Source organism: Peromyscus leucopus, chromosome 7, assembly GCF_004664715.2.
Source record: "Peromyscus leucopus breed LL Stock chromosome 7, UCI_PerLeu_2.1, whole genome shotgun sequence".
Taxonomy (NCBI): Eukaryota; Metazoa; Chordata; class Mammalia; order Rodentia; family Cricetidae; genus Peromyscus; species Peromyscus leucopus.
In genome coordinates this window covers 118,351,140-118,371,230 of record NC_051069.1, presented here as the reverse complement: position 1 = coordinate 118,371,230, position 20,091 = coordinate 118,351,140, and the positions used below count along the sequence as shown (strand labels likewise).

The window sequence follows — 20,091 nt, the reverse complement described above, 5'->3', positions numbered from 1 at the left end:
AATTAGCATCAATGTGCCACTCTATGTAAATCATTTTACAGAAATGCATGTAAATGTGGATGGGCCACATTTACAAGCACCCACCCACTCTGCATCCCAAGCAGCACTTTGTTGCAGACATGAATAGATACCAAAAAAAAGTCCATAGCCCTCCCCTCTCCTAGCATTAAACAGCACCCAGAGGTTACCAGGAAACCCAGTTTCAAAGCAGTGGCACAGAAACCCCTTGAGTATGCATGCACTACAAGGAGCAGGGCTAAAAGGGTAGGCACACCCTCGGCATGCTTATACTTGGTCTAGAACTCAAGTAAAGTGTCTGGATTATCATGAATATTTTTTAACAAAGATACCCACTGTCCTAGAATACTCACCTTATAACATCATTCTCTCCCAAGATATGAGTAACTTTGGAGGATGGTCTTAGTCACCACCCACTAATGCCAGAGACACTGTGTCCTCTTACCTGAACAAGGCTTCTGTCCATCACTACACCACACAAAACCTGGGACTGAGGTCCTGCCGTCTTAATGTCCTGTAAGTTCTGCTCTCGAATCTGAGGATAGGAAGAAAAGAGGCGCATGAGCAGTACAAAGAAGGCAAGTTGTAACTTCCAATCCTATTGTTTACACACTTAAGACTCTGGCCATGTGCAAGCTGTACTTCTGTCTAGGCCCATGATGGTAGGATGGCTAGGACACACCTACTTTTGGGTACCGGCCTAACTGCACAGAGGGGTGATGAACTACAGGCATGAAGGGCTGGACTACTCTTGTCTATTCATACCCTCCAGATAGCTCTGGCAAGGTACAGACCCTTCACTGTACTTAATAAGTCAGTGGGAAATCTTGCTATGCATCCATCTTCTACTAATGCTGTGAATGCTGATGGATCTCATGGTCTAACACCAAATACCATTCACAGCTCTCTGAATGAACCCTGAAAGGCAGGAGCAGCGGTCTGTTCCTATTAGGGTCAGGCTCTGCAGTTTCCACTTCAGAACTGCTATTTAGCAAGCATCAGTTTAAGAAACACTGGGGCCCCAAACTATGAGCAGAAGAGACGCTGCGGAAAGGTAATTCTGCTACAAGCAAGCACACTCTCTACCCCACAGCATGTGACACCCTCCCAACTCTACACCCACACGCCCACCAAATGTCGACAGCAATACACACCTTGTTCCTCATCTCCTGGACCTCTTTTGGGTTAGTGTTCAATGGAACAAACAGGTTAGGGACAGCAGAGGTGGAAGTTCTATGTCCATCCTCTTTAGTCCACTGTAATATCAAGAATAGGTGAAAAGTCAGGATCACGACAGCAGTAAATGACACCATAGCATCCAATTTGTCCAAATGATCTCACATCTGATCATGCACTGAACATCACAGGACGGAACCAATGACCACATTTCCTGGGTCACCCAGTGGAGTCACCATAGGAATGGGATGTGCCCCCCCCAAAAAAAAACAAAACCTAGCAAGAGATGGGACTTAAAGTCCTGAGTGATAAAAAGGGTCATGAAGAAAGCTCAAAATCTGGCACGCAAAGGTGACCGACCACACAGCTGAGCCTCATAACCCATGGACCTGCCAGAAAAGGCCCCCCAGAGACCATTGGTTCACCGCCCTGAGAGTCACCCAACACCAAAGCCAACTGGAAGCGTGGGATGACAACCATGAGAAGCGATGTGATGCTCCTACCCCAGGGGTAGGTAGGCAAAGTCTGCACTGTGAGGCGAGAGTGGGCATCACCAAAGTTTTGCATTAAAATAAATGATAGCATCAGAATGTACCGATTATACACTATTCAACCCAAGAAAAGTACTGTATTGGCACCAATACAGTAGCTACCTAGTATTTTGGTGATGTCAAATATTTTATATAACTTAATACTTTTAAGTGTTACAAAAATATCCCAACCAAACTTAAAGCGCTTCACGAGTCCTCGAAGGCTGTTTTAGATATCAGTGCATTGTCCTCATACTGCACTTTTTATTCATTATTCTGATTTTTGGCTCTCCAATAAAATATGAGCTTTTTAGCCAAATTCTAATCCTTAAGCACGAGTGGGCACTGAACAGTAAAACAAGCCATCTTGCAAGTGTTATGCCTTTCAGAATATTTTTGAGAGGCAATAAAAGAGCCATAAACCATAAGACTTGAAAGGAAGCAACAAAGCCGTCAAATGCTTAGCCACTGTGAAGGAGTGTGAGATGGGCGTGGAGCCGTGGGTACTCACTGATGCTTATCTTCTGAGACAAAAATAACTCCAGCTTTTTATTAAAAATAATTTCAGTAAAAACATTAAAACAGCCACTCAGAAGCTCAAACACATTTGAAAATAGCCATTATTATAAATTAAAATATACCAACCTGGGCACACTGCAAAGAACTTGTGTTACTCCAGAACAGTAAGAAACACAGACATATGCTGACCAGGCCCTTTGAGGCACACATCGACTAAATGGCTCAAAAAACTTGACTTTTCAAGCTAAGTCCCAGCACTCACAGCTTCTGCTGCAGACGCACACTGCAAAGACTCCAGGCAATGCAGAGCGCTCCCAGCATCAGCAGACAGGGCTTTTGTTTGTAAGGCACACTTCATTTAACAAGCAATCAATAAAGAAAACAAGGGCAGGCTGAAGGAAGAGGAGAGCCGCACACCCGAGCCCTCAGGCCAGCTGCAGCCAAGCAGGGTCCCTGCCCACAGGACACAGCTGCTCAGGAGCATGGCGGCTTCTCACCACACCAGAACCACCTAGAGAAGAGAAAACCTTCTTTTTCTTTTATGTGTTTAAAGTAAAAGCACTTTTACAAGGAGAACACTTTCCTGTCTGCTTGTCCCTGCCTCAGGACAAGCTGGCCTAGCTGAGCTTGTCACGCATGGACAGAGTGTCCCTCCATGAGGGACTGTGGCAATGAGTTTTGCTTCATATCAGATCAGTGTCTGGGCAGATTGTCCAAGCTATGGGCCACAAAACTATGGCCCATCCTCAGAGGAATGTTTCGGCCCCAGGGCATCAGGCATCCCTCAAGGCAAATGAGAACCCTGAGCAGCAATCATAATAAACCAGCACCCCTGGCCGCGTCTGTCGCTGGTGCCTGTAGATGGCCTGCGCTGCACTTGGGTCATGCCACACCCAGCAGGAGTCCAAAGACTCGCCACCATGGCCGTCTACTCACATGCAACAGTCCATGCAGAGGGCGGCTGGTATGAGCATTCGGAGGCTGTGGGATAGAGGGAGGCAACAATGCTGAAGAGGACAAGGGTCAGTAAAGAACCGGCCAGTGAGCCACCAGAACAAACTGCGTAAGAAGACCAAGAGGCTCTGCCAACACAAGAGCGCACCAAGTTTGAAACACTGAAGAATAAGGTTTATGCCGTAAGTACGAGGTTCCTCAGACAGACACTGAGTTAGAGGAGAACTCCTGCTTTTGGATTAACTCACGTAAGTGCTTTTAGTACTTTTGCTATGTGTGAGGTTAGGTTAGCTGGAATTACTGAAGAGGTACATTGTATCTTAAGCAGTTTCAAGCAGACAGTATTGACTGGGATTTCAGCTAAGACATAAAACAGGTTTGGGCTCAGAAGGAAGCAAGTCACACAGACAGTGCTCATTAATGAGGTCAGAAAGGGAAATTCCCAAAGCCTCCGAAGCCCCAGCTGCCCAACTTGCTCTACATCATCTAACTATGAACAGTAAGGTAGGCACAGACCAAGCAGTTGGTAATACAGCTTGGCACGCAGACACCGGACGAGAGAGACTGCAGCAAGGGTTTCACGTGATCGTGTGTAATGTTCGTCCACACCTTAGTCTTCGACTTGGGACTGCTTCCATTCTGCCCCTCCTCAGAAGCTTCATCACCCCGGCCAGAGTTCAGCCATCTTGTCTTCTCTCGCTGCTGCTTCTGAAAACTGTGTCTGAGAGGCGAACAAGTGCCCGAATCGCCGTCACTAGCAAACGAGTGGCCTGTGACACTGGCAGGGACTTCCACATCGCTGTACTTTTTAGATCTCTCTCTCAGAGCAGGGTATCGATAAGGGTAGCCAGTTCTGTAGCCCTAGGGTCCAAGCAGAGGGAAAAGCAGTCAATACTCCAGATCTCAAAACAAGGTTTCACTTTGGGTATCTGGTACCCAAAGATGTCCTTTGGCTTTCACAAGTGGTGCGTGTGCACACGTGCGCGCATGCATACACACACACACACACACACACACACACACACACACACACAGAATCTGAAGAACTCAGATGTTAGAGCACAGTATTTGACTTCAGTCTTCAACTGGAGTTTATGATCATCGGCTATGCTTTGGAGATGTGCCCCACCTAGTCCACACTGCTGCTGGGTCAGCTTGTTTGCTAACTTCCTCAGAGAGCTGGAGACTTCCTCATCTCAAATACCCAATACTTAGCACCCAACAGTTGGGGCAAAGAGATTGTACAGGAGACCCTAGGTCCCCATCTCCTGTTATCCCTCCCCTCCGGGCCTAGGGGAACTTCCAAATGTGCTCCTAGGCCTTGGCATTCACTAGAGGTAACAGGCATAGCTCACACAAAAACAATGGTGTCTATTCTATAGGTCTCCCTCCACATTGCTGGTTCTGAAAAAGCAAGCTACCATGGATACTGCAGCCATTAAGAAACAGAGATATTCTCTGGAAGGGGATCGTCCCTCAGCTGAGCTTTCTGATGAACCCAGTCCTAGCCAAGACTCTGGTTGCAGCCTTCAGAGTTCACTGGAGCCTGCATTGCTGCCCAGGAGGTTGTCAAGCGCCAGCACCATTCTCACCAGATTATCGAGCATCCGCATAAGAGCTTCAAATTCCTGCTCCCCAATCTGCCACGTGGGAGGTGATCCAGTGCCCTCCTCTGCTGGAGTCCCTGGAGAACGGGACTTGGCTTTGTACTTCCCAGGATCCAGCAGAACTAAGTTGTCTGGTCCTCCAGCACTTGCCAGAGTGCGAACCTTTTCAAAAACAAGCAAACATTATGGCTTGGTCCCATATGGAGAGCAAGAGACCCAGATGACCCTGAAGAGATGACTGTAACACACACACAGCTCCACACAGAAAGCAATCAAACGTACAGGATGGACTGATTACAAGGTCATTTTCAGAGATTTTCCTTACAGTGACAAAATATGGACACTCATAAGAAAATGGGAACTTTTCCTCATTATCTGACAGATGTCCGTAATGAGTTGTGGGGACAGTGGGAGCTGGAGACAGAGTAGAGCAGTGTGAGGAACACTAAAGCTGAGAAGCAAAAAACCTCTACATTTCTGCTCCAGCTTTTTCAAAAGAATCGTGAGGGAAGGTCAAAAGCAGTTTTATATATATATATATATGTACATATATATACATATATACACAATATATATTTATATGTGTGTGCGGCATACATAAAGCTATAGCACACACCAATACTCCATAAGTGATATATGCATGCATATGGATGAAAAATTAGAAATAAAAATCCCAGCAATCTTTTGTAAGTTCCAAACCATGAGCTCATCATGGCTAAGGGATTGCTCAACCCTTCATTCTTGCAAGTCAAGTATCAGAAAATCCACATGAACCCCAGAAACATCCAAATAAACTATAAGCTAAATGGAATGACCTACCTGGATCTCACATGCAACCACAAGGTTATGAATGTAATAGAAGGCCTCCTCCACGCTCTCTCCAACTGACACAAGTCCATGATTCCGGAGAATGAGAACCTAAGAGAAAGTGAGGGAGATCTGTGGAACAAGACACCAAGACTGATCATTCTGGGCTCTACAACTGAAATACCATGAGATGCTACTGACCTTGCTTTTAGGGCCCAGATTTTTCTGAATCAAAATTTTTTCCTCTTCATCAACCAAAATGCCATGATAGTCATGATAAGCAACATCTCCAAGGGAAAGTGCCTCCGGGGAAATAGGTAAGAGCCCACATTTCATTGCAGAGACCTAGACACCAAATGGTCCCCATGACAAAGAAGAGTCACAGTTAAACAGCAACTCGCAACACACAAATGCTTTCCTCACAGAAATAAAATGACAGTGACATATGTTTAATTTCATTGTCTTGTTGGAAATAAATGGACCCATCAACTTAAATATAAACTTTAATTCTAGGGCCCCTGACAGTAGCTGGAAGAACTTGGGAGAAAATCCATGCCTGGGATTTTCCAGCGATTACAAATGCTATGCCAGTCAGTTTTTATTAACACAATGAGTCATGGGTTCATGAAAGGAGCACAGAGCAGCCTCTCTGAGGAGGTGTGTCTCAAAGGGAAAAGTTCCAAGGGCTACAGGGTTTTTTTTCACATTTTAATTTAGGCTGTAGATAAGAGAAAAAACATCTGAAAATTAGATAAAAATTTCTAACAATTTTATAACTGTAATTCCTCTTATACTTATTTAAATAAATAAAGTAAAGTGGGTTTTTTGTTTTTGTTTTGTTTTGTTTTCCAAGACCAGGTCTTACTATGCAGCCCTGACTGTCCTGGAGCTCACTTATGTAGAGCAGGCTGGCCTCAAACTCACAGATCTGCCTGTGCCATTGACATGTACCACTATGACAATACAGTAAAGGGTTTGGGGTTTTTTGTTTGTTTGTTTTGTTTTTTATTTGTTTGTTTTCAAGAAAGGGTTTCTTTGTGTAGTTTTGGCTGTCCTGCAACTAACTCTTGTAGACTAGGCTGGCCTTGAACTCACAGAAAGTTTTAAAGTAAAGTTGAGTCTCAAATAAAAAATAAGTAGCCAGGCATGGTAGGGACTGTCACTCCAGCTACTCACAGACTGGGGTAGAATGATCTCAACTTTAAAAGCAGCCTGAGCTACAGGGGTAAAACTCTGACTCAAAATATAAAGTAAAAATGAAATTAAGGAATAGCTCAGTGTAGAGCACATGCCTAGCATTCATAAGGCCTCGGTGTCAATCCTCAGTATTATAAACAAACAAAAAAACAAACAAAAATTTACCCAGCCTTTATACTTCCTAAAATTCCCCAAAATTTGTCCAAAACTATGTTAATTTTTAACACTTATTTAAACCAAACATGGTGGTGCAAGCCTTTAATCCTAATACTCTGGAGGCAGAGGCAGATGAATCTCTGTGAGTTGAAGACTATCCTGGTCTACAGAGAAAGTTCCAAGATAGCCAGAGCTACACAGTGAGACCCTGTCTCAAAAACAGAGTAAGAACAAATAAAAATACAGGAAACATTTGTTCCACTGCAATGGATTAGACCTATAATCCTGACACTGAGCAGCTAAGGCAGGGGACTCATGTTCAAGGTCAACTTAGACTACATAAGGAGACCCTATCTCAGCAGGCTGAGGCAAAGGAATTGCTACAAGTTGCCATACAGTTCCAGGTCAGCCAGGGCTACATAGTAAGAATCTTATCTTTTAGGAAGGAAGGGGGTAGAGGGGACGGAGGGGCGACGGGAGGGAGGACGGAGGGACAGAGGGACGGACGGAGGGAGAGAGGGATGGACGGACAGAGGGACCGAGGGACGGAGGGACCAAGGGACGGAGGGACGGAGGGACAGAGGGACAAAGGAAGGGAGGAAAGTCAAACTAGAGGCTGAATGTTATATGTAGGCTTATTTCTATCCCCAGCAACACATACACACAGATTTGAGATTTTTAAAAGAGAAAAGTCAAACACTGAAAGTTTTTTATTCCTGTGTGTGACTGTGACGCACAGGAAAGTGCAGGTGTGGGTAAATAGCTGTGCAAGCACATACGAGGGAAAGACAGCAGGTATCCTGCTCCATCACTCTCCACCTGATTCCCTTTGAGATAGTGTCTCTCACTAAACCTAGAGCTGGGCTGGTAGCCATCAAGACTCAGTGATCTTCCTTTCCCCGCCCCTCACAGTGATAAGGTTACAGGCATGCACATAACCACACACAGGTTTTTAGTTTTTTTTTTTTTTTTTTTTTTTTTTTTTTTTTTGGTTTTTCAAGACAGAGTTTCTCTGTGCAGCTTTGCACCTTTCCTGGGACTTGCTTTGTACACCAGGCTGGCCTTGAACTCACCGAGATCCTCCTGCCTCTGCCTCCCAAGTGCTGGGATTAAAGGTGTGCGCCACCACCACTGCCCAGCACCACACAGTTTTTTTGTTTTATGTGGATGCTAGGTATTTGAACTAAGGTCCTTTGTTCAAGAAGTAAACATTCTTATCTGCTGACCATCTCCCCAGCTCCAAGCATTATGTGTGTGTGTGTGTGTGTGTGTGTGTGTGTGTGTGTGTATAAAATATATAAGAATTTAGAATTATTTAATTGCTATAACAAGCAAGAGCAAGTCAAAGCTTTAAAATCTTCAAAGAAAGCTAGACATAGTGGCGTGTGGCTGCAGTCCCAATACTTGGGAGGCAGAGGGGATCTCTGTGAATTTGAAGCCAGCCTGGTCTACATAGTGTAGAGTTCCAGGACATCCAGAGATACATTGTGAGACCTTATTTTATAAACAAGACAAGACAACAACAAATAAATAAATAAATAAATAAATAAATAAATAAATAAATAAATAAAGCCTGCGAAGCTTGTAGGGTGGCACACTCACCGCGGCCCCTGCTGGTGTGTGTATGTGCACAATACACTTAGCATCTGGTCGTGCAGCATAAATTGCAGAATGTAATGTGAAGCCAGCCTGATTTACTCCCAGATTAGTACTTCCACGATCCACTATATCTCCTTGTAGATTGACCTTAACCTGCAAATAACGAGGCAAACCTTTAAATTTCAAGATGACTTCAAGGTACCTTAGCTAGAAAACACTGAAAGCAAGTTCAAAGTGTCTATAACTTCTTTTAAAGGTTCCTCTCTAAACTAACCACAGTTTTGTTTATTCAATTAGGCTCTGCAACAAAACGTGAGAGCACTTAAAAGATTTAATACAATCTTTATAAACACGACGCCAAAGAGAAGGGCATTCTCACCAAGCTGGATGCAGTCACTTCACTGTAGAGAAGTCCAAAAGGGACGATGAGGAAGTGTTCCTGCTCGGAGTTCACTCTGGTCTATGGGAAAATGTCTGAGTTAGCACAGAAGTCCAACTAAGATTAACTGTGTCACTTACAGGACACAAAGTCACAGGTGAATGATTAGGGAGGAACTAAAGCATACAGGCTATCACAAAGCTAAGATGTGCTGAACACTTACTGTGTTGTACAGCAATTGAACTTATCAAATACATACTGGTCACGTCAATGAAAACTGACTTTATAGGAAAACAGCCAAACAACCCAGCTCAACACTCACCCTCTGGCATGTCAATTAGTCATTGTAAAGTTATTCTGTAGCTATCAGTCTCATGGCAAAATGGTGTCAATCCTCAGAAGTAGAATAAAAAACAAAACGCTTTTTAAAGTTTTTCAAGGGGCTAGAAAAATGGCTTAACAATTAAGAGCACTTGCTGCTCTTGCAGAGGACCCAGGTCTGGTTCTCAGAACACATAGCAGGCAGTTCACAACAACCCATAACCCCAGTTCCAGGAGATCCAACCCCACTTCTGGACTCTGTGGGTACTTGTTGTGGAATATTTGTTTAACTAGGTAAAGATATGTTACGTTTGTTCGTGCTGCATGTGTTTAACAATGTAAGGAGGTGTTATATTTGTTTGTGCTGCATGTGTTTAATTATGTGAAGATGTGTTGCATTGTTTCACATTGCCTGCCCAAGGCACCTGATCGGTCTAATAAAAAGCTGAACGGCCAATGGCTAGGCAGGAGAGGGATAGGCGGGGCTGGTGGGCAGAGAGAATAAGTAGGCTCCACCTTATCTAGGGGAAACCTAGGCTCAAGAGAGAAGGAGGGAGAAAGAGAGGAACACGCCCAGGGCCAGAAGCCAGGCAGCTGCCAGACAGACAGGAGAAGCAGTGAAAGTCAGATACACAGAAGGAAAGAAAAGTCAAAAGCCCAGAGGCAAAACGTAAATAAAGAGAAACAAGTTAAGTTATAAGAGCTAGTGGGACGAGCATAAAACAAGGCCGAGCATTCATAACTAATCAGAAGTCTCTGTGTCATGACTTGAGAGCTGGCTGGTGACCCAAAAGAAAGAGCCTACTATAGATACGTGCACAGATGTGCCTGCACAGACAAGCGGGCACTCACATACGCAGAAAATAAATAATAAGTAAAAGTTCCAATTAGATTTTGATAACACGCAATCCTGCAGGACGATGGAGAGATGAGAGCACAGCTGAACACACTCTTTCCTCAGGGTCTGATGTCGCTTTGAAAGTCTCTGTACAAAATAGCATCACCCTCTGGTTTTTCTGCATCCTCCTCAGTGTGAGTCTGTCCACAACGATGCACTCAGCACAACTGGCACCGTCTAGCCAGCATACACCAGACAGTGGAAAGACAGCAGTGACAAAGGACTCTTCCCACAATGAGAGAAACCTCGTTTTCATGAGCAATGATGTTTGGGTAGACTTAAGTGCCTCTCCACAAGACAGCCATGGCGAAACATGCCTGTGATCCCAACACTGCGGAAGGAAGCTAAATTAGAATGATCTTGAGTTCTCAAGAGCCCCTAGGTAAGACTTTGTCTCAAAAAAAAAGTTCTTACAGACTAAACAGAAGCATGTTATACACTTGCTACTGGTTAACAAACTGTAATACAAGCTAAGCCTAGGTACAGTATTTATAGAGGGAGGGAAAGGGGGGAGGGGGGAAGAATTTCCTGGTTACTAATGAGTTGGACAATTTTTCATATGATAAAATATTTACTTTTTTATAAAGTTATTTTCTTGTATTTTGTTCATTTTATGCTGATTTTTCCTTTTTTTTTTTTTTTTTTTTTTGAGGCCAGCCTGGTCTATAGTTCCAAGTTAGCCAGAGCTATATAGTGAGACCCTTTCTCAAAAGATAACAACAATATACAATTCCAATTGTAAGCTTAACAGACATACATGTTTTAATAGAAAACACTTAAAATATGAAATTCTTAGCCTAGAGCAAAAGGGATTACACACAGAATCCAGACATCAGATGAAAGAAGACCATTTCAAAGCAGGCTTCTTCAGCAGTGGTCTCTGTGTCTGTCTGTACCCTCATCTAAGGTGGGCTGTATGACTACAGAGATCAATACTGTATCCCCACACCCAGTGCACTGGCCCGAGGGTGAATTCCGGACTAGAGTAGACACAATCATCTGTGAGGGTCTACCAGTGCTAAGACTTAACACAGGACAGAAAGGCCACGCACCAGCAAAGGATTGCCAAGAAAGGACCTCAGCCCCAAACCCCAGCTGGGCCACCCTGGCTTGTCCTTCCCCCATCTCCAAGGCGTCTCTAAATCTGACACAATGTTAAAGATCTAAGTCAGACTATCCTTTCCAAGCCTCCAACACCTGTCAGCACTTTAAAATCCCCTTAGCAGAAAATCCCTGATCCTCTTTCAGAGAAAGGACAGAATGACCTCTTGGCACTTATTTTTGCACTGATATTGTTAATATTTCTTCCCTGTTAAGTATCTACATAATAATACCTAGATGATGTCTAATGGCAAAACAAATGGATGTCATAAATCTTTTTTTTAAAGATTTATTTATTTATTATGTACACGGTGTTCTGCCTGCATATATGGCTGCAGGCCAGAAGAGGGCACCAGATCTCATTACAGATGGTTGGGAGCCACCACGTGGTTGCTGGGATTGAACCCAGGACCTTTGGAAGAGCAGCCAGTACTCTTAACCACTGAGCCATCTCTCCAGCCCAGGATGTCATAAATCGTAACAACAAAAACACTCTAAAATTTAAAAAGCCAAGCCGGGGGTGGAGGTGCTTTCTTCTTCAAAGACTCTGGTTCTAGTTCATAAAATAGAGAAAATATTTTTGTTAACTTGGGTTTTTTTTTTAACACTGTATTAATAACCAAGCGGGTCACTTAAAGACAGAACAGTAAACATTTAACTGGCATTCTAATTCTGTCAATGCCAAACCAATTACAGGGGGGAGGGGAAAAGCCTACAATCTGAGTCAAAATCACTAAAATAGCATTCATAACAGGGTGAGTTCTACACAGCATCTTAAAAACACACAAATAATAAAGCTACTGTTAAAAGTACGGACCACATTTCCTATTCCTATTACAGCTGTAACATCCGCAAGGAATCAATTAACATTAAATCTCCATCTAAGCTTTCTGTCCAGTATAATCAGCCAGAAAGGCCAACAACTTCCCAGCATGCCAAGATGTGCACTGGCACAAGAATGAAGCTAACTGGACCTACTGTTCAGCTATCAACAGTTTCTAGTGAGTTCTTTTTCACAATTTTCCTAAAGTAACTTTAGGTCAGCCCAGGGTGGTCAGCATTAAATGTTTTAGGGCACACCTACGCTGTGCCAAGCACTGCTCCTGGCCCCAGGCCAGAGACCCAACAGCAGCCCTGCTTACAGAGCTGACACTCCTGTGGACAACTAGGCCATAAGAATGTGCACAGATTGCTAACAGTCACTGCTACACGGGAATAGAGCAGGATAACACTGTACACCACACAAGAGTGCAGTGGACAGTAAGAGGCTGGCATCTGGAAAAGTTCATTTTAACAGCAACAATGCAGCAAACAGACAGGAAAGAGGCAACTCAGCATGTGCAGTCCAGACCAATGCCTTCCAAGAGACAGGCACAGCACACGGCTAACCAGGGGGCCCAGACCTCAATGTCAGGGTTAGGGGTCACAGTCCTCTGAGCCCAGCAGGGAGCTCAGCTAAGCACTAGTTGTGAGTTCACAGTGGAAACCCTCCACAGATGCATGTGGAGAAAGGGCTCAAGCAATCTCAACAGCCGTTAGCACTGGCTGCCTCAAGACAAACAGAAGTTTGGCAGGACTGTGAGGTTTTCTTTAGACATCTGCAACACCTACATAAGGCATACTTGTTATAATAAGCAAGCATTATGATAATAATTTTAAAAATTCAATATTGCAAGTTGGGGATCTGCCTAGGTCATATACTGAGTAAAGGCCACCCTCAAAAACTAGTAAATGGCCGGGCGGTGGTGGCGCACGCCTTTAATCCCAGCACTCTGGAGGCAGAGGCAGGCGGATCTCTGTGAGTTCGAGGCCAGCCTGGGCTACCAAGTGAGTTCCAGGAAAGGCGCAAAGCTACACAGAGAAACCCTGTCTTGAAAAATCAAAAAAAAAAAAAACTAGTAAATGTGGAGGGCGGGTGTAGTGGGTAGCCATTCCAGCTTGGATCTGGAAGCTCCAACCCCCATTGAGACTCTGGCAACTGTCATGCCTACGAGGCGGGGCGAGGGGAGGTGCTGGAAACCTGAGAGCTGGATGGGCAAGCGCTCGCTCTGGGCGCGCTCTCTGCGCCTGGACCCTGGATAGTGGAGATTGATTGTGCAGAGCTCCAGAGAACACCGCTGGATTGCGATACACTTTCCCCAGACCCCCGCGACCTATCCATTCCTTCATTTGTAAGTTATCCACTAAATAAATCTTCCTTTTAACTACGTGGAGTGGCCTTTATAATTTTCCCCAATAGGCGGGAGAGATGACTCAGTGGTTCAAAGTGCTCTCTGTTTTTCCAGGAGATCTAAGTTCAGCACAAGCGCGCGCGCGCGCACACACACACACACACACACACACATACACTAAAATACACTTTTAAAAATAGTAGTTTCAGTCAGGCGGTGGTGGTGCACACCTTTGACTCCAGCACTTAGGAGCAGAGGCAGGCTGTTACACAGAAAAATCCTGTCTAGAAAAACAAAACAAAAACACAACAACAAAAGTAAAGTTTTTAAAAATCCAGTGAAAGAAACTGAATGGGAAAAACAAAACAAAACAAAACAAGAAATTGAGACAAGCTGGAAAAACTATAAAAGGATAAGGAAAGAGAAAGCAAGCTGCAGTCCCTTAGGAGTCTAGAAGGAAGGAGGCAATGGGATGCCCAGCCAGGCAGAAGTGTGGCCAGACACAGCAAGAGTTCCCTTATTTCTGTAACATGATGAGGGCAATTGCTCAAAGAACTCAAAGCAGGGCAGGAGGTTGTTGTCTCTGGATTTATGTATTTGTTTATTGAGATGGAATCACATGGAGTTCAAACTAGCCTTGAAATACAGTCAAGGACAATTTTGAATTTCCTTTTTTGACATGTATTTATTTATTGGAGGGGAAGGTGAGCATGTGCCACAGCTCCTGGGTGAAAGCTAGAGAACAACATGAAAGGGTCTGTCCTTTCTTTCTTTCCACCATGTGGGTCCAGGGATTGTCCCAGATGGCATAAAACTAGCAAAGAGCCTGACTGAAATGATGGACCATGAAAACAAGCTCAACAAAACAGCATAGGATGGGCTGCCTGGCTAGACAACAGAAGGAACCATGTACAAGGGCAGGACTCACGCTGTTCCCTGATACAACCTGAGCTGGAACAACATTAGTACAGAGAGCAGACAGTAACATTTGTTACAAAACTAAACTGAGGAACAGAGAGGCCCCGATAATGCTGGAAAGTGGCACAAAACTGGAGTAGCTGAAAAAAAACAAGCATAATGCGGAGAAGTTTTGACCAGAGTCAGGAAGAAAATACCGTTACTGTTAGATTTGTAAGTCATAAATAAATTTTAGGAACTGCTTATAATTTAACAAACACTCATTTATTAGGTTAGCATGCAAGAAAGACGTTTTAAAGAACTACTCTCCTAACTTTTCACCCACACTTGCCAATTCTTGTGTTCTGTAGTAAGGAATCCAAAGAGAGGGTGTTCTAAGAGTTACCAATGCTGTGTGAGAATAGTGGTGCTAGACGGTTACTGAGCCCCTCATCACCCAGTTACTACTGTGGGACGAGCCCCTCGGCACCCAGGGGCTACTGTGGGACGAGCCCCTCGGCACCCAGTTACTACTGTGGGACGAGCCCCTCGGCACCCAGTTACTACTGTGGGATGAGCCCCTCGGCACCCAGGGGCTACTGTGGGACGAGCCCCTCGGCACCCAGGGGCTACTGTGGGACGAGCTACACCACCCAGTTACTGTCTGGAGTACTCACTGTGATATGATTGTAGATAAGCTGAGACCACCCGAAGAGATCTGCTAGTCTGTAAAATGCTGCCAGTTTACACCGCAGTAACTTCTCCCCTTTGTCATATGCAATAGAATCAGATCCTCTAAGGTCATTCACAGGAGTGACCATACCAAGACCTAAAATACAGAAAAACTAGAGTCAAACTTTCTTTTAAAAGCTTTTTATTGGTATTTTTATTTTTTGCATTTGTCAAATGTAAGCCAATTACCATAGTGCTACTTATTGTCCATATTAGACTATAAAATTTCAAAAACTTCAATGACAGAAAGACGATGTTCTCTCTAGCATTAATATATAGTTCAGAAATAGGTAAGAAAATGGTAGCCAAATTTGTGAAATGCAGTAAAGAATAGATTAAAAGAAAATTTACAGCCTCTGGTGGGGGTAGAGGGGCTGTCGGGTGCTGCATGTCAGGAAAAGCCTAAAGACTAGACTAAAAAAACCGAAGCCATATTTCAAAAACTTGTCTTACAGGTATTTCATCAGTTTGTAAGACATGAGTCCAAAAGAGCCGGCAGTTTGGTTCATGAAAGATCTCTGAATCACGTTCAGTTATGTCAGTGAGTAGACCAGGACCCTGTCATGAGATGGCAAGTAGTTCAGGACGAAGTCATGAAACAGGTAGAAAGAGAAACCCAGTAACGATATTTCCCCCAGCAACAAATGAGATATGGTGATCAGGGGACAGTGAAGTAGACCTGATGGGTGACATCTGTCAAAAGATATCATGGCACAGAATATCACTGTTTTGATTAGGCCTCAGAAATGTGGTATGTCAGCATGTGAAAAGGGGGCTCGAATATTTGTGGGAGGGAAATTGGATTATGGTGAATACATGGCTAAAAATAATATGAGGCAGCAAGCAACAACAATCACAGCTTTTAACGTTATGCTTCTGAGTGACCAGATAAAAGACAGAGAATGGATGATTCTTCTTTGACCACTGTTTGGTACAATCTCCTTTTCAAGTCATGCAAAACCTATAGTTTAAAGATAAAGATTAAAAAATTTATATGATGCATGGTGGTGGTGGCGGCGGCGGCGGCGGCAGCGCACGCCTTTGATCACAACCCTTGGGAGGTAGAGGCAAGAGGATCTCTGAGTTTGAGGCCAGCCTGGTCTACAGAGCAAGTTCTGGGACAGTCAGGACTACAGAGAGAAACCCTGTCTCAAAAAAAAGAAAAAAAAATTACAAAATTAAAAATAAAATATTCTGGAGCTGGAGAGATGGCTCAGCAGTTAAGAGCACTGGTTGCGAATTCAAAGTCAGCCTGGTCTACACAGTGAGTCCCAGGCCAGCCAGATCTGAGAGCCTGGGGGGGAGGGGGAGACGACATCATTATATATCCTATAGGCATGAAAATGATAATAAAGGAATGATACAAACTATGACATCAAATTCTTTAACTTAGATGAAAGACACAACCTATTAAATCTTACTCCAAAAGAAACCAGCATTGAAAACACCTGTATCTTTATTAAACTGAATTTGTAGTTACAAACTTTTTCACAAAGAAAACTCTAGGCCCAGGGGATACTTTGAGTTCTATCAAATATTCAAGGAAAAATTAATACCACCTGTAGACAAATTTCTAAACAGTCTTATTAAATAAGAAACACAGGGCCAAATACAGAGGTAATAGCCAAAGAGATCAGAGCAATAGCCACAACTAGCCTTAGCTTACCACCAGTACAGTAGCGTCCACAGAGAGAGCTTCTTCCTGTTTCAACTGAGCCTTCCTGTTCTGCCTTCTCATTGGCTCTAAGCCCAGCCACATGACTTCCTTGTCACTGCCTATCTATACAGACCTCCAGGTTTCTATGGTTGGTACTGGGATTAAAGGCTTATGTCACCACACTTGGCTGTGTCCTTGACCACACAGAGACTCTGCTTGCCATGTGATCCGATTAAGGGCATAGGCTATCACTGCATGACTTTTGTTAATGGCTTGCTGACCTCTGATCTCCAGGCAAACTTTATTTATTAACATACAAATAAAATAACACATTACAGCACAAATAAAGTATCACCACAACCACCTCTTCTAGAACACCTTCCAATTCGTTGTAAATAGCATTACCTGGCAAAGCACACAAAGGCATTATGAGAAAAACAACACATCAATGTCAGTTATGAACACAGATTAAAAGTACTCTAGTAAGCAGAGTATAACAACGCATGTCTTTAATCTCAGTGGTAGGGAGGCAAAAGCAGGAGGATCTCTGTGAGTTTGAGGCTAGCCTGGTCTGCATAGTGAGTTCCAGGACAGCCAGGGCTATACAGAGAAATACTATCTTGAAAAACAAACAAAAAAGACTTTCTGGGGACAGAAGAGATGGCTCAGTGGTTAAGAGCACTGGCAGTTCTTCCAGAGGTCCTGGGTTCAATTCCCAGCACCCACATGGCAGGTCACAACTGTTGCAACCTCATGTGGCTCACTTGAGAAAGCTTCAGGATTTTATCTGGAAAGTTACAGATCACATACAAAGCCAAGAACTACTTACTCATGTTCAAGGCAGCCATCCCTCCTTGTGGAGCTGCTGGGTAGACATTTGGTACATTCGCTGTCATAAAGTCTGCAATCTGCTGCAATGCCAACAGGCCTGTGGGATTCTTCCCCTTCTTGAATTGTTCTTGTATCATAGATTCCAGCTCTTCACAGAAGGCCTACAATGCATATTAAAATAGTCAAACACTTTTGGGGGCCCAGAGTGCATGTGTAACTATCAGATAAATGTTTATTTTCATCCGGTGCTAGGACAGCACACAGTGGTACTCACATCTCACTTCTGAGAATATGACCTGGTATAGTCTTTTTGCTAAGTAGTAACAAAATAAAAGCTTAAAACTTAGAACAGGATTCAATTCATGGAAATCTATTTTAAAAAAAATAATCAGGAATGTATTTCAAGACTTATTTATAAGGTAATTAAGCTCAGCATCACAGATTTTAAAAAGTAGCCACATTTCAGAAATTAAAGAACTGACTCAACACACAGGGAATTTTACAGATACATTCAATGGGAAAATCTTAAAAATTAAATGGTATGAAATTGCTCTTCATATATTTTTTGAGTAGAAAGGTAATACAGTTGGGCGGGGCAGTGGTGGCACACTCCTTTAATCCCAGCACTCAGGAGGCAGAGCCAGGCGGATCTCTGTGAGTTTGAGGCCAGCCTGGTCCACAGAGTGAGTTCCAGGACAGCCAGGGCTATTGAAACCCTAAATAATGCTACACAGAGAAACCCTGTGGGGAGCAGGGGAGATTAAAAGTATATCAAATGATAATTACAATTCTCAGTAACAAGATGATTGATAATTTTCATATTCTACTTTGTACTTTCTAGTATTTTCTTTAAAATAGGGAAGCGTTTTGTTAAAGTAGAAAAAGAACTGGCATGGTAATCCTCGGAAGGAGAGGTAGAAGCAGGAGATCAGCCCAGGGTCATCCTACGCTACATAACAAGTTCAAATATAGCCTCAGCCCTCATGAGACCCTATCTCAAAACAATTTTCTTTAAGTAGAAAAAGAAAGCTGAGCATGGTAACATACCTGTAATCCCAGAATCTGTGAGGCTGAAACAGGAAGACTACAAGTTCAAGGCCATCCTGAGCTACATAGTTGACTCTGTCAACTAAAGCATCAAAAGAAACCCTGTATTTATATCTTTTATTAAATAATCCTAAATTAGGCAAAAACATGCAATAGATTGGTAATGATTTTAACATTAAGTTATTATTCTAATAGGACAGATTTCTCTATCTGTTGTGGTTTTGTTTTGTTGGAACAAAGTCTAGAAGCTACTCAGCCATAGCTGGCCTAAACCTCTCTACATAGGCCAGGCCTTGAACTTACAGTGATGTTTCTGCTTTGGTTTTCTGATGACTGAGATTATATGTGTATGCTACCACACCTAGCTCTGATATTTTTAACTTCCCTCAGACTGTTATAACTTATCAAAAAGCTTATAAAGAAATAAATCTTTTTTCAAATAATTTTGAATGTTATCTCAGGTGAAAACATGAATTTACTGGATGATGAGCCATCTAATTGTAAGTACTTAGTGATCCAAATTAAACTTATTTGTAGTTTTTCATTGCTTAATCTGAAAACTTACTGAAAGAAACAGCCAAAGGGCAGTCTAGTACATCTCTCTCTCACTCAGAGAAGCGCATAACAAACAAATGTATGGCTCTAGTTGAATGGTATCAAGAAGTGTCGGCCAACATCTACCATCCCATGATAAATGAAGTCAGTGCTCATAGCTTACATTAGTCAATGATAGAAGAAAAACAAAGAAGAAAGGAGTAAAATAAATCAGCAAAAACATAGTTACTGATCGGTCTTTGTTATCAATGCATAATGCATGGGAATACATGTAAATACACATGCACAAAGACTAAGTAAGTTGCTCTCCACTGCACATCACAGGCTACTGATCACTAGGGGTTGCAAGCTCACACCCAGCCTGGGCTACATAAGGAACTACTTTTAAAAAAGGAAGAAAAAAAAAAAGCTGGGCATGGTGATACACTTATGTCTCAATGAACATTCCTGTCCTCATGAACTCTCAGTCTAAAAACTAAAACAATCCATGTCAATGCTTTCCAAATCTACATATACATCTATAGAAAATCCAAATGTCAGACCCTGTGTTAGACACTGAAGACTGAGATAGGTAAGACAATGCACACCACCAAGGAACTCAAAGCCTTAGGAAGAAAAAAGCAGGTTATGAGGGTCTTCTACATTATCAGCATTTCAGGCAATGTTTATATGCCATATGCTTGGTTGGCACAAGGCTGGCCTTAGTGATGAGGGAGAGCCTGGAGATACCCACATAGTTAACTCGATTTACCTCTAGCCAGCAGTCACTACCCAAGGGTCTTATGTGCTACCGTGGTAACAAATCTACATTCTCTCAGCTAGGCCTTTCTCCTATGATAACTATTCTCAAATTCACCTCTGCCTCTCACTTCTGCAGTCACACTCTAGACCTGCTCATTCCTAGTAACTGTACCCCATTCCATCTCGAGACACAAATGG

At 43.2% G+C, this 20,091-nt stretch overlaps 1 protein-coding gene across 15 annotated transcripts in view; it reads right to left on the bottom strand.

The window, feature by feature from the left end:
• The window catches only part of Add1 (adducin 1), a 59,577-nt gene that overhangs the window by 10,838 nt on the left and 28,648 nt on the right, over positions 1-20,091 (bottom strand). For 9 of the 15 annotated variants that reach the window (XM_037208173.1, XM_037208174.1, XM_028870814.2 and 6 more), the window contains exons 3-12: positions 17,549-17,711; positions 15,008-15,159; positions 8,943-9,023; positions 8,567-8,716; positions 5,813-5,956; positions 5,624-5,722; positions 4,790-4,966; positions 3,807-4,058; positions 1,173-1,274; positions 464-553 (exon numbers count right to left, since the gene is read on the bottom strand). In XM_037208173.1, the coding sequence (XP_037064068.1) occupies positions 464-553; positions 1,173-1,274; positions 3,807-4,058; positions 4,790-4,966; positions 5,624-5,722; positions 5,813-5,956; positions 8,567-8,716; positions 8,943-9,023; positions 15,008-15,159; positions 17,549-17,711 (1,410 nt within the window). Of the gene's footprint in view, positions 1-463; positions 554-1,172; positions 1,275-3,713; positions 4,059-4,789; positions 4,967-5,623; positions 5,723-5,812; positions 5,957-8,566; positions 8,717-8,942; positions 9,024-15,007; positions 15,160-17,548; positions 17,712-20,091 lie in introns of all 15 variants that reach the window. The other 6 variants (XM_028870809.2, XM_028870812.2, XM_028870804.2 and 3 more) reach the window with 1 other exon arrangement.